The sequence below is a fragment of the Hyla sarda genome, chromosome 2, assembly GCF_029499605.1.
Source record: "Hyla sarda isolate aHylSar1 chromosome 2, aHylSar1.hap1, whole genome shotgun sequence".
In the NCBI taxonomy this organism is placed as follows: Eukaryota; Metazoa; Chordata; class Amphibia; order Anura; family Hylidae; genus Hyla; species Hyla sarda.
Window position 1 is genome coordinate 304051676 of NC_079190.1, and position 15531 is coordinate 304067206.

A 15531-nucleotide genomic window follows, 5' to 3' on the forward strand; every position below is an offset into this window, starting at 1 on the left:
GGGAGGCCTCTCTGGTTCTTCCGCACGGTCCCACAAGAGGACGTGGATCTGGCGACAAGGGATGTGAACAGAGGGATGCTGGTATAAAAGTTGTCCACGTAAAGGTGGTAACCTTTATCCAGCAATGGGTGCACAAGGTCCCAAGTGATTTTCCCACTGACACCCAGAGTGGGGGAACATTCTGGTGGTTCAATACGGGAATCTCGTCCCTCATGTACTCTAAACTTGTAAGTGTACCTGGAGGTACTCTCACAAAGTTTGTAGAGTTTCACGCCATACCGCGCTCGCTTTGAGGATATATACTGGCGGAAGATGAGTCTCCCCTTAAAACTGATAAGAGACTCATCTACCGAGAGCTCCCTGAGGCGTACGTAGGCCTCACTTTGTAAAGCCGGTCATAGGCCGATCGTCCGGCCAATAGCAGCACTCCTGGGGGTGTGATGAAATCGGCACCTCCCCATAGATACAGTAGGGGATTGGGGGTGTATTCTACACCCCTGATCACCATGTATCTCAGGGTCATCGGGTCCCACGTGACCCGTATGACCCGAATCGCTACAGATCGCCGGTGTGAATTCACTGGCGATTTGCGGCGATCGCCCACATGGGGGGTCTGATGACCCCTGGGCATCTGTGCGGGTGCCTTCTGATCGATATCAGCAGTCACCCCGGTCCCCGAAATTACCACGGGCGTACAGGTACGCCCTTGGGTCCTTAACTGGTTAAGGGTGGAAAGTGAACCTGCCACCTTGTAGTACACCCTGGGTGGCATGTAGAGGCTCTTCTTTTTAACTGCCCTGTATTTATAATTGCTGCTAAAGAAATTGGGAATTTTAACCCTTTCACTGCTTCAAAATATATCATTTGTGCAATTAACTGCAGGAAGTTAGTGATTTTTAAACATTCTGACTTATTTTATAAACACAGGACAGTAATAATAAGGCACTTGAAGTTAGAGTGAGAAGAAGTCTGCTGACTACTGCTACTCGCACAGGAACTGCCAGTAAAACTGCTGCTACTTATTTGTGTCACAAGGGCGTCCAACAAAGTAAACTCTCAAAAGCCCTAATGGGTTACTCCACTGGATAACTTAAATCAGCTGGTGCCAAAAAGTTAAACAGATTTGTAAATTAAAAAAGAATGGTGCAGCTCACAACAAAAGGACCAAGGCAATTAAAGCTATAGCCAGACACCCCCCCCCCCCCCCCCGGCAACAAAGTAGCAATAATTTGAAATAATAGCTTATGCCTCTAGTACCTCACCATATATGGTGCATAATGGTGTGGGTGGAAATAATTTAAGATGTAACAGCACTACTAATATAAATTGTTTTAATTAAATGTACAATATACAATAGATTAACACATTTAGCTGGCACTAACTTGTGATATTCCCACTGGGCCCTAGTATAAAAAATAATAATAAATAATGTCCTGTGTGACAGTGTTCAAATAGGTCCATTTGTCCGCAAACTTAGTAGATCAATAGAAGTAACATTTTTATGAATGGTTGAACTTGTAAAAAAAAGTCAATGAATGGACTTGCAACAAAAAGATACAAATGATGTTAAAGTATCTCTCACCACTGCTTCTGGCGGCTCGGTGGTTCTTTGTTGTATATCACAGCCTTGTACTTATCTTGTGCCCCGATGGTGGGGGGTGGGGGGGGGCACATTGCAGTCTCCCATCTCCCTTGGAACCCCGATGGCAGGGGGGCACAGTTGATGTTCCGTTAACACATTTTTACTGAGGAAGGGGTTGGAGGACCCAGCACCCCGAAACGCGTCTAGGTGTCTGGCACTGTTCACACATCCTGTACCAGTGTCCTGTCTGCTAACCTACCAACTTTGGCAACAGAAGAGTTAATTCAGCCACATTCCGCCCTGCCTGGCGGCAATCATACCTTGGATCATCTTCACAGCCCATACTTCCCACGGCTTGGGTCTCCACATGGGACGCCATCCCCGGACTGTCCACCTCTCCCGAGTGCTCCACTGCCGCCAGACCTAACGCTCTCGTGCTGACTGACACTCTTGCCGGAGTGTCAGTACTATTCCATCTACAGACAGCTGGGAAGCAAGCACGGTCTGCAGCCCTGAACACCGCTCCACGCTCCCCTGCCATCGGAGCCAGCGGCACGGAACATCAACTGCGCCCCCTGCCATCAGGGTTCCAAGGAAGACGGGAGACTGCAACATGCCCACCCCCCCACCATCGGGGCACAACATAAGTACAAGGCTGTGATATACAACAAAGAACCACCGAGCCGCCAGAAGCAGTGGTGAGAGATACTTTAACATCATTTGTATCCTTTTGTTACAAGTCCATTCATTGACTTTTTTTATAAGTTCATCCATTCATAAAAATTGGACTTCTATTGATCTACTAAGTTTGCGGACAAACGGACCTATCTGAACACTGTCACACAGGACATTATTTATTATTATTTTTTATTTCTATTTCATTTTATTCTATTTTTATATGATACCCCACTAGGGCCCAGTGGGAATATCACAAGTTAGTGCCAGCTAAATGTGTTAATCTATTGTATATTTTACATTTAATTAAAACAATTTATATTAGTAGCGCTGTTACATCTTAAATTATTTCCACCCACACCATTATGCACCATATGTGGTGAGGTCCTAGAGGCATAAACTATTATTTCAGATTTGTAAATAACTTCTATTAAAAAATCTTAATCCTTCCACTACTTCTCAGCTGCTGTATGATCCACAGGAAGTTCTTTTCTTTTTGAATTTTCTTTCTGTCTGACCACAGTGCTCTCTGCTGACACATCTGTCCATATCAGAGCAGTAGAGGTTTGCTATGAGTATTTGCTTCTACTCTGGACAGTTCCTAAAATAGATAGAGGTGTCAGCAGAGAGCACTGTGGTCAGACAGAAAGGAAATTCTAAAAGAAAATAACTTACTGTGCAGCATATAACAGCTGATAAGTACTGGAAGGATTAAGATTTTTAAATTGAAGTAATTTACAAATCTGTTTAACTTTCTGGCAGCAGTTGATTTAGAAAAAAATGTTTTCCAGTGGAGTACCCCTTTAACATGCAATTAGCTTTGAGTCTGTGGTGTCAGTGGCATGCTAATATACAGTTTTAGTAAACATGCTCTGCCTTTGTTTAAGAAAGATATTTCTCCTTGCTAATATTTAGTGTTCTCCTCTCAATTGTTTAATCCACAAACATCACTGGCAGAAGACATTAATGAAAATCACACTTGTATGATTTCCCCAATACCTCTATTGTAAAATGATTCCCTTGGCATTATTATATTCTTTCAGCTGATTATAATTTTTTGCACACAAACAGGACACGTTTGGTAGAAAGTGAAGCTATGAATGAATCTCTGCGCCACAGTCTCTCAAGGGCTAATGCACGCTCTGTGCTTTCTGGACCTACACCACCTACTCCTTCATTTGAGGCTCAGGTTAATGATGTGGTGCGAAGAGCAAAGGAGGAAGTACACAGTATTATGAAGAAAGGAAGGTAAGATAAAGGAAGGTATATAAAGGAAGATAAAGTACAGATGTTATAAAATCCACATAGCTGCGAAGTACAGTACTAAAAAGTATATAGTAAAAACAAAAGAGAATTTGAGTACTCATAAAGAGAAGTAATAAAGAAAATAATTACTAAAGCATAGAAATTAACGACTAAGGGGGACATTTATCAAAGCATTTAGTAATTTTTTTTTTTTGGTTAACCCATTAAGGACCGGGGGGTTTTCAGTTTTTGCATTTTTGTTTTTTGCTCCTTGCCTTTAAAGAATCATAACTCTTTCAATTTTGCACCTAAAAATCCATATGATTGCTTATTTTTTGCGCCACCAATTCTACTTTGTAATGACGTCAGTCATTTTGCCCAAAAATCTACGGTGAAACGGAAAAAAAAATCATTGTCAGACAAAATTGAAAAAAAAAAAACGCTGTTTTGTAACTTTTGGGGGCTTCCGTTTCTACATAGTAAATTTTTCTGTAAAAATGACACCTTATCTTTATTCTATAGGCTCATATGATTAAAATGATACCCTACTTATATAGGTTTGATTTTGTCGTACTTCTGGAAAAAATCATAACTTCATGCAGGAAAATTAATACGTTTAAAATTGTCATCTTCTGACCCCTATAACTTTTTTATTTTTCTGCGTATGGGGCGGTATGAGGGCTCATTTTTTGCGCCGTTATCTGAAGTTTTTAACGGTACCATTTTTGCATTGATAGGACTTATTGATTTTTTTGTGCATATGCCATTGACCGTGCGGTTTAATTAACGATATATTTTTATAATTCGGACATTTCTGCACGCGGCGATACCATATATGTTTATTTTTATTTACACTGTGTTTTTTTTTTATGGGAAAAGGGGGGTGATTCAAACTTTTAATAGGGGAGGGGTTAAATGATCTTTATTCACTTTTTTTTTTCACTTTTTTTTTGCAATCTTATAGCTTCCATAGGGACCTATAACACTGCACACACTGATCTTTTACATTGATCACTGATTTCTCATAGGAAACCAGTGATCGATTATTCTGCCGCTTGACTGCTCATGCCTGGATCTCAGGCACTGAGCAGTCATTCGGCGATCGGACAGGGAGGAGGCAGGTAGGGACCCCCCTGCTTTCCTGTAAGCCGTTCGGGATGCCGCGATTTCGCCGCGGCTATCCCGAACAGCCCACTGAGCTAACCGGCATGGTTTCACTTTAGACGCGGCGTTCAACTTTGAACGCCGCGTCTAAAGGGTTAGTAGTGCGCGGCACCGCGATCAATGCCGCGCACTATTAGCCACGGGTCTCAGCCGTTGTTAGAGGCCGGGCCCGACCCGCTATGACGTGGCCCCGCGTTATAGATCAGGAGTGGACACATGACGTTCCAGTAAATCATGTGTCCTTAAGAGGTTAAAATTGTCTCAAAAAAGTTGCGACTACTCTCTTTTTTCTGCGACTTTTTGATTGGGCAGTGCCCTAAGCAAAAAATAAATATCTTGCTTACCTAAGCATATGTGATTTTTGACTTGCAGTGGTCAGAGATTTATCAAGTGGAAAAACTTGAAAAAATCTACTAAATTTACTCCAGCTCATACATGGAGCAGAAAAAGCCACTACCAAAGGAAAAAAATTTAAAATTGCTTACGTTAAAGAAATTTATCAACAGGCTGAAAGCAGTTGATAAATAAGTCACACATAAGCAAAAAAATTGTAAGAAAAAAATAACTAAAAAAGGAATACATAAGCAAACATTGATAAATGTCCCCCTAAATGTCTAGAAGGGTGAGCAGCGTTATGGACTCCTAAACGTACTCCTAAATATATTCACCTATTCATATTTCCAGCAGAGAGCTGTGATTGGCCAGATGGTTCCAGCCAATCACAGCTCTAGGAATATGTGTGTATATATACGGCAGTGCAGGGGACCATAGAAGAGCGGCCGCTGCATCTATACATTATACAGGAGGATCACAGCGGGTGTCAGGAGTGATACCCGCAGTGATCTTTCCTTAACTACAAGTACTACTACTCCCAACATGGAGTACACTCTGCCCCATGCTGGGAGCTGTAGTACCTGTATTAATAGACAGATCGCATCATGTGTCAGAATTTACACTCACTGCGATCTGCAGGTACTACAACTCCCAGCATGAAGCAGAGTGTGCTCCATGTTGGGAGTAGTAGTACCTGCAGTAAGGGACAGATCACAGCGGATGTCACTCCTCCTGACACCCGCTGCGATCCTCCTGATGTGACTGTCGGGATCAGCTGTCCCCAGGGCTACAGAGCCGGGAGAACAGCTGATGCAGAGCCATTGGTATACATCGTATACCTACTGCCCAGTATACAGTATACACATTGCTGGCTCACTTAACCCCTTGCTGAGCTGTGCGCTATGCGCAAGCCCAGCAAGGAAAGAGTTAACTTACACTGCTGGACATTGTAGGTTAACCCTTTGGGCGGTATACACTATATACAGCTATCTATAGATAGCTGTATATAGTATATACAGAAGACGAAGTCCACTTACTTCCCTTGAGTCCCGGGCAGGTCAGTGTAGCTCCGCCCCCTAGTGATGACATCATTAGGGGGCAGAGCTACAGAAGGGAACCAGACTAGTAAGTCTGAAGCTCTGTTCACATTGTCCGTTTTGTATTCTGGCAGTGTCTACCCAGACAGGGAGACTCCAGCTGTTGCTAAACTACAACTCCCAGCATGCCCAGACAGCCAAAGGCTGTCTGGGCATGCTGGGAGTTGTGGTTTTGCACCAATTGGTGGCTCCCTGTTTGGGTAGACATTGCATTATGGGTGCTCTCCCCAGCGGACAGCGCCAAATATGTCATAACCAATTTTTTGTATTTTTTTTCTAGTAGTTTCAGATCTGTGTATGCAGAGGATTACGGCGGATTCAATGGATTACGGCGGATTTTTTTTTTCTTTTAATAAAATGGTTAACGAGGGCTGTGTGTTTTTTAAAATAAAATTATTTTTCCAATGTGTTTTTTTTATTTTTTTAAATTGAATTTTCAGGCTTAGTAGTGGAAGCCGGCCTTATTGACAGAATCCATTACTAAGCCAGGGCTTAGCGCTAGCCCCAAAAACAGCTAGCGCTAACCGACAATTATTACCCCGGTACCCACCGCCACAGGGGTGCCGGAAAGAGCCGTGCCAACAGGCCCAGAGTGTCAAAAATGGCGCTCCTGGGCCTAGGCGGTAACAGGCTGGCGTTATTTAGGCTGGGTAGGGCCAGTAACAATGGTTGTTGCTGTTTGGTTGGCATTGTGCTGAGAAAGAAAATACGGGGAACCCTATATGTTTTTTAATTTTTTTATTTACATATATAAATAAAAATAAAAAAAATGAAAAAATTAAAATTTTCATGCTCTGCACAATACCAACCAAACCGGGGTAATAATTGGCTGTTAGCGCTAGCTGTTTTTGGGGCTAGCGCTAAGCCCTGGCTTAGTAATAGATTCCGTCAATAAGACCGGCTTCCACTACTAAGCCTGAAAATTCAATAAAGAAAAACACAACACATTGGAAAAAAAATTTATTTTAAAAAACACTCCATCACAGCCCTCGTTAACCATTTTATTAAAAGAAAAAAAAATTAATCCGCCGTAATCCTCTGCATACACAGATCTGAAACAAGAAGAAAAAAAACACAAAACATTGGTTATGACATTTTTAGCGCTGTCCGCTGGGGAGAGCACCCATAATGCAATGTCTACCCAAACAGGGAGCCACCAATTGGTGCAAACTACAACTCCCAGCATGCCCAGACAGCCTTTGGCTGTCTGGGCAAGCTGGGAGTTGTAGTTTAGAAACAGCTGGAGTCTCTCTTTCTGGGTAGACACTGCCAGAAGGGTCTGTTCACATTATACAAAATGTACAATTTAAACAGAGCTTCAGATTTACTAGCCTGGTTCCCTTCTGTAGCTCCGCCCCCTAATGATGTCATCACTAGGGGCGGAGCTACACTGACTCGGCGGGGACAGGAAGCGAGGAAGGTAAGTGGACCTCGTCTTCTTTATACACTATATACAGCTATCTATAGGAGCAGGGAGTCCTGTCAGTATAATGACAGGATTCTCGGCTCCTGTATAGTATACACGGGTACACTATGCCCCCCTGTATACTATACTGCCAGGGAGGTGAGAAGTGATGCTAAACATCACTCCTCATCTCCCTACACTCTCTGGACCGGGCGCTCAGCATCCGACCCACAGAGTGGCACCCCGAAAGCAGTGAGAAAACTGCCACAGGGTGACAAAACTGGCTATTTCCACACACCAGGAAAAACACCAGAAAAAACGCCAGAAAAACTGCCAACATGCAAGGAAAATTCATGGCAGTTTTCCTGGCAGTTTTTCCTGGCGTGTTCTTTTTTTTTTTTTTTTCAAACACATTTTATTGCAATTTTTGTAAACAAAACATATACACACAGAAAGCATAACGTAAAGCCAAAATACAATGATGAACAAAGGTGTGCATCGGAGTAAACCATCATGCAATAGAGCGGAATGGAGAGAACGAGTTCGTACATCAAAATTAAAGTCCATAGGCAATTAGCCTATTGCATGGTCGCTAAATGAGGACAATTGGAAAGAAAGAAAATCTCATAGTTCCAAAGTAACACTTGATTATCGAGAGAGGACTTGCATATCCGTAGATACCTAAATGGATACAAGACAGACAGTATGTGCATGTGCACCGGCCATATATTCTGCCGTCAGTGAAGGCTATGAGGGAAGTCTCAAGGCCCCCAGCGTATCCCCAATAGCACCTAGGCGGTACCATTCGGTGGAACTAAAAGTTCGTACTATGTCAGCTATTTCCTCTGTAGTGTAGTGACTGAGTATAAATACCTTCCATTTATCAAAAATGTTTCCTGTTTTTGTGTTTTTTTGTCTTTCCGTGTCCAGCCTGTCTATGCCACAGAATGTTTTAAGTTGTGATATGACCATAGTTAGTGTCGGGATAGAAGCAGACAATCATGAAGCAATAAACATCTTAGTGCTACTACCAGGACTATATGAATCATCTGGGGAATGTTTGGTAGAAATGAAGTGGTGCCATCTGGGGGTTTGAACTGAGGAAAAAGTAAATATCTAGGAGTATAGGGCAATGTAATGTCCCAAGTATCTGTAATATAAGAGCGAATGATGTGCCAGAATCCTGAGAGTGAGAGCAAGTCCAGACCCCCTGCCATAAATTAGTCAGGGGGGTGGAGCATTTAGGGCATGCCGTTATTCTATCTGGAAAATTAGGGGATGGTAAAATATTAAAACCGTAGAGTGCTTTATTTGCTAGTTTGTAATAAGTTTCGCGCCAGCGTTCATTTATGATGCAACGCCTCACCACCAACCAGCCCTGAAGAATGCAGTCCAAGATATCCTCATCCGCTAACCAAGAGGACCAGGAGGAGAAAATCGCGGATGGATCAATTTTGAGGAGTACCTTACGGATCACTGGGTAAATTTCGGAGATAGACGTCTTGTGTGGCGTGGTGCCTATCAGAGTATCAAGAGCATGATCAAGGGATTCTCTGCTCAGGTCCCGCAGGCGCTTGGAATGAAAAGAATAAATCTGATTTAAAGGGAGTGTGTGTGAGGCTGGTAAATTAAAAAACGATAGTAAGGACTGTGGAGTGTGCCAGCTTTTGTTCGGTCTGTCAATAAGTTGATTAACCCTTATGAGGCCCTAATCCACCCACTGGGAGAGTGTTCTAGCAGAGATCTTTAAGGGGAGTTCTGGATGGTTCATTAGTGGAAGATGCTTAGACACTAGAAACGGGAGGTGGAACTTTTTCCACGCTACAATCGTGTCCCTCAATAAAATTGACCTCTTCACCAGGAGAGGCAATTTGGCATATGACGTATGCATGAGGACAGTTAAATTCCAAGATGCGGCTAATGCCGATTCCAGAGTATACATAGCGTGAAAAGAGGATCCGTGAATCCAGTCAATGTTAAAACGTAATCATTTATAAACAGGGATCAATTTATGTGGGCGGGTAAAGCACTAAAAATGTCCCAGGGGATCTCTACTTTTTAGACCCATCTCGACACAAGGATGCACATCCAATCACAGGTTTGCACTGATCCATAGAATAAATTTGAAGTTAGGCCATGTGCACACAAAAATCTATATATATAAAACTCAACGTGTGTGTATGTATGTATGTTCCACAAAAACTTTCAAACGGCTAAAGATATTAACATGAAACTTGGCACACATGTTACTTATATGTCAACAACAAACATAGGATAGGTAATTTAACCCTTACTCACCCCCATTTTTTTTTAACCCTTTTGGCGTTTTTCAGCAATTTCGGGCTCAGAGGCTGGATTTTCAAATCGCCCGACAAAACCTAGTTTGGTGTTTTTTGCCCTGAAATCGTGGCGTTTTCATCCCATAGAAGTCTATGGGAGAGCAAAAACGCCAATTTTGGTTCAAATTTTTTTATTCAAATTTCGTAGGGTACCATAAAAAAATTATAATAAGAAAGATACAGTAGTGATGGAAAAAATTGTATCTAACGAAATGTATCTTTTTTATTACGAAATCTTTATTCATTTATAAACAGGGATCAATTTATGTGGGCGGGTAAAGCACTAAAAATGTAGCCAACAATAATAAAAATGTAGTGTGTGTGTGTGTGTATTTCACTTTTATTTTTTAGGTAGTACTACTACTCCCAGCATGGAACACACTGTTCCATGATGGGAGTAGTAGTACCTGTACTTATTGACAGATCGCCAGGGGTCGTTGCGATCCTCTTGTATAATGTATAGATGTGGCGGCCGCTCTTCTATGGTCCCCTGCACTGACGTATATATACACATATTCATATTTCCAGCAGAGAGCTGTGATTGGCCAAATGGTTCCAGCCAATCACAGCTCTAGGAATATGTGTATATATACACCCGTGCAGGGGACCATAGGAGAGCGGCCGCTGCATCTATACATTATACAGGGGGATCACAGCGGGTGTCAGGAGTGATACCCGCAGTGATCTTTCCTTAACTACAAGTACTACTACTCCCAACATGGAGTACACTCTGCTCCATGCTGGGAGCTGTAGTACCTGCATTAATAGACAGATCGCAGCGGGTGTCAGAAGTTACACTCGCTGCAATCTGTGTATTAATGCAGGTACTACAGCTCCCAGCATGGAGCAGAGTGTGCTCCATGTTGGGAGTAGGAGTACCTGCAGTTAAGGACACATCACAGCGGGTGTCACTACTGACACCTGCTGTGATCGTCCTGTCTATAGCAGAGATGGAGCGGCTGTATACATCGCTCTCATCCCTGCTCTGCACTGTACTCCGGGCCGGCCACTCATTCATTCATCTTTTCCTCAGAGCTTTGATTGGCTGCAATCATCCGGCCAATCACAGCTCTGGGCGGAAAATATGAACGGCCAGTGATGTGAATAGAACATCACTCAGAGTACAGAGCAGAGGTGCGAGTGCTGTATAGAGCCACATCACTGCTATATCATGGACGATCACATCAGGTGTCAGACTGACATCGGGGGCGATATGTCTATAGTACAGGTACTACTACTCCCATCATGAAACAGTCTGTTCCATGCTGGGAGTAGTAGTACTACATAAAAAATTTGAAAAAAAAAGAGAAAAAAAGTTAAACACACACACTTTATAAAAAATGTTATTAAAATTTTGTTATAAAAAATAAACATGTAGTTAAATACATTTTTACATCCCTACTGCATCCTTTTTTTTTTTTTTTTGGTACCTAACTATTTTGTAAAAAAAAACAAAAATTGGCCAAAAAAGGCAAATTCCACACAAAGGTAAAAACGCCAGAAAAAATGCCAAACGCAGGGGAAAACTGTGGCAGTTTTTCTGGTGTTTTTTCTGGCGTTTTTATGCCACAAAAATCGCAGGCCAAAAATCTCAGTGGAGTCGTAGCCTCAGCAATATTACTTTAACTAGCTATTCACATTAGATAAAGGTCAGCTAAACTCACCGATTTTGTCGCGTTTGACTGATTATCTAATGTTAATCTAATATTCCCTGAGGCCCAGATTTATCAAACTGTGATCAAATTATTTTAACTTTAAACATTTTAAAACCTCTTACTCGGCAATCATTAAGCATGCTTTTTCTAGCCCACTGTGTTTTCAGGTCTGCTCTAGAATAAGATTTTGCAGCTATCCTTGTTAATGAATCACAGGAGCTTGGCCATCATAATAATAGCTGGGCTCCCTTTCTGGCTACCATGAGCGGAGAACAAATCATGACCCCTGCATGTGCCTGCATCCATCGGCCCTGTCAATCCTCAACTCCGGTTTCCATGGTAGTTGGGGTCTTGTGACCATGTGCCATGGGTGTCTGTGTATCCAGCCATGCTGTGCAGCATGGTCGGGTACATTGTCGGTGTTATGCTGACAAGCTGAATAAACTGCCCTGGTGTACTAGGGCAGTGTTTTATACCAGCAGTCTAGTGATCACTGTGAGTACCCTTGTGATACTACTAAAAAAGTAACAATAAAAAAATAAAGTATCATAAAAAAAAAAAAAAAAAATTTATAACCCGACCAATTCTTATTTCATACGTAAAAAATGTGTAGAAAATTCATAAGTACTCCAAAATTATACCAAAAAAACAACGATTTTATGTATCTTGTAATGTGGAAACACTAATTATTTTTTTAATGTTTTTATTATCACAATGTACTTAAAAATTTGTGACAAAATCTATTTCTTCCATTTGACAAATAAATAAATAACCAATAAGATATATGAATCCCAAAATTATGAAGTTAAATAGTACAACTTGTCCTGCAAAAAAGAAGTCCTCATACGGCTTTGATGAGGGCTTGGAAGGCGACAAAGGAAAAATAAATAAAAATTCTTGGGCATTAAGACCTCAAAGGCATGCCAAGGAATTGGGTTTAATTAATTAATCAATCAATAAATGAACAAATAATTTATAATCTCCTCCTCCACTTCCACCCCACACTGACTCCCCTTACTAGATCCCAGGGGATCTCTACTTTTTAGACCCATCTCGACACAAGGATGCACATCCAATCACAGGTTTGCACTGATCCATAGAATAAATTTGAAGTTAGGCCATGTGCACACAAAAATCTATATATATAAAACTCAACGTGTGTGTATGTATGTATGTTCCACAAAAACTTTCAAACGGCTAAAGATATTAACATGAAACTTGGCACACATGTTACTTATATGTCAACAACAAACATAGGATAGGTAATTTAACCCTTACTCACCCCCATTTGCCAGGGTCGGGGCTTATGTTTAAAGTCCCATGCAAGTCAATGGGAAATATATGTTACTGCATAACTTCCAAACGGCTGGAGATATTTCGATAATACTTGGTCACATGTTACTTATATGTCCACTTAAAATATAGGATAGTTAATTTAACCCTTAACTACCCCCATTTGTGAGGGTCAGGTTGTTTTTTTTAAAGTCCCATGCAAATCAATGGGAAATGTATGTTCCCATCTAATTTACGTTAGGCTGGAGATATTTCATTACCTGGTACACATATTATGAGTCAGGATATGAGGTCGGGATAGGAGGACGGGATATGTGGACGAGATATGAGGTCGGGATAGGAGGTCCGGATAGGAGGACAAGATAGGAGGATGGGATATGAGGACGGGATAGGATGTCTGGATAGGAGGTTGAGATAGGAGGACGGGATAGGAGGTCAAGATAGGAGGTCGAGATATGAGGTCGGAATAGGAGGACGGGATAGGAGGTCTGGATAGGAGGTCAGGATAGGAGGTCAAGATAGGAGGTCGAGATATGAGGACGGGAAAGGAGGTCGAGATAGGAGGTCGGGATAGGAGGTCAAGATAGGAGGTCGAGATATGAGGACGGGAAAGGAGGTCGGGATAGGAGGACGGGATAGGAGGTCTGGATAGGAGGTCAGGATAGGAGGTCGAGATATGAGGACGGGAAAGGAGGTCGAGATAGGAGGTCGGGATAGGAGGTCGGGATAGGCTGTCACGATAGGAGGCCGGGATAGGAGGACGGGATATGAGGACGGGATAGGGGGTCTGGATAGGAAGTTGGGATAGGAGGTCGAGATAGGAGGACAGGATAGGAGGTCGAGATATGAGGACAGGAAAGGAGGTCGGGATAGGAGGATGGGATAGGAGGTCTGGATAGGAGGTCAGGATAGGAGGTTGAGATAGTAGGATGGGATAGGAGCTCAAGATAGGAGGTCGAGATATGAGGATGCGAAAGGAGGTCAGGATAGGAGGACTGGATAGGAGGTTGAGATAGGAGGACGGGATAGGAGGTCGGAATAGGAGCTCGAGATTGGAGGACGGGATAGGAGGTCGAGATAGGAGGACGGGATAGGAGGTCGAGGACGGGATAGGAGGACGGGGTAGGAGGTCGGGACAGGAGGTCGCAGGACAGGAGGACTGCATATGAAGTCAAAAGCTTCCTCCTTTGTTTATTTTCCTCCCCAAAAAGGATTAGGAAAGAAAAACTGGGCAACGCCGTGTACTCAGCTAGTGAATAAATAAATAAAAAAGTCAATTTCTGAAAAAAATATGATCGGGAAAAACATGGCCTCAAGAAGAAAAATAAAAGAAAACAGTGTCAGAATTATAATTTTTTAGGTCTATTACCCCCAAAATAGATAAAAGTTAAAGATTGTGTCATGTATTTAATTTTAGTTTAACAGGTTAAAGGGGTACTCTGCCCCTGGACATCTTATCCCCTACCCTAAGGATAGGGGATAAAATGTCTGATCGTGGTATGTCCGGCCGCTGGGACCCCCAATTATCTCCAGGCGGTACCCCGGTGTTCTGAACATCGCTCCACAATGCTGATGTGAACCTAACCTTAGGACTGCATGTCACAAATACAGTGCTGTGAAAAGTATTTGCCAGGGCCGAAAACGTCACACTGCCGCTCAGCCTATCGCCTGCCGAGTCGGGACTTTGCTGCAGCCGGTGATTGGCTGAGTGCAGTATGACTCGCCAACCACCGGCAACCAGGAAGAGGATCGCGGCGGAGTGGGTTGCCGGAGGCACCGGGGGACCGAAGGAAGGTATGAATCTATTTGTTTTTTACTGCTGGCAGTATGGAGGACAATGGGGTTACACATTTTGGGGGGCTTTTTTTCCTATTACCCCTTGTGAAAATGAAAAATTTGGGGTAACACCAGCATTTCAGGGGAAAAAAATAAATTTAACATTTTCATGTCCAACTTTAACGAAAATTTGTCAAAGACCTGTGAGTTGTTAAGGCTCACTATACCCCTTGTTATGTCCCGTGAGGGGTGTAGTTTACAAAATGGGGTCACGTGTGAGTGTTGTTGTTTTTTTGCGTTCATGTCAGAACTAACCGCATGTTAGTGTAAAAATTAAAAAATGTTTACACTAACATGCTGGTGTAGCCCCCAACTTTACCTTTTCATAAGGGGTAAAAGGAGAAAAATCCCCCCAAAATTTGTAACGCCATTTCTCCTGAGTACGGAAATACCCCATATGTGGCCCTAAACTGTTGCCTTGAAATATGACAGGACTCTGAAGTGAGAGAGCACCATGCGCATTTGAGGCCTAAATAAGCAATTTGCAATAGGGGCGGACCCTACAGTGTTTCCCAAACAGGGTACCTCCAGCTGTTGCAAGACTCCCAGCCTGCCAGGACAGTCTATGGCTGTCCGGCAGTACTGGGAGTTGTGGCTTTGCAACAGCTGGAGGCTCTGTTTAGGAAACACTGCCCTATGAGACGTTTTGCATTTTTATTGGTTGGGGGGGGGGGGGGGACGTGTAAGGGGGTGTACATGTAGAGTTTAACTTTTTATTATTTGTTAGTGTAGTGTAGTGTACTGTTTCTAGGGTACATTCTCACAGGGGGGTTCACAGTAAGTTTTCCGCTGGGAGTTTGAGCTGTGGCGGAAAATTTGCTGCAGCTCAAACCTGTAGAAGGAAACCCACTGTAAACCCACCCTGTACATTCATATGGGGGGGGGGGGGGCGCACATTCACATGGGG

The 15531-nt window shown here is 42.8% G+C and overlaps 1 protein-coding gene across 5 annotated transcripts in view; it reads left to right on the forward strand.

Annotated features, from left to right (window-relative positions):
- The window catches only part of KIF21B (kinesin family member 21B), a 768527-nt gene that overhangs the window by 256556 nt on the left and 496440 nt on the right, over nt 1-15531 (forward strand). For all 5 annotated transcript variants that reach the window (XM_056557611.1, XM_056557612.1, XM_056557613.1 and 2 more), the window contains one exon: nt 3329-3505. In XM_056557611.1, coding sequence (XP_056413586.1) covers nt 3329-3505 — 177 coding nt within the window. The remainder of the gene's footprint in view (nt 1-3328; nt 3506-15531) is intronic.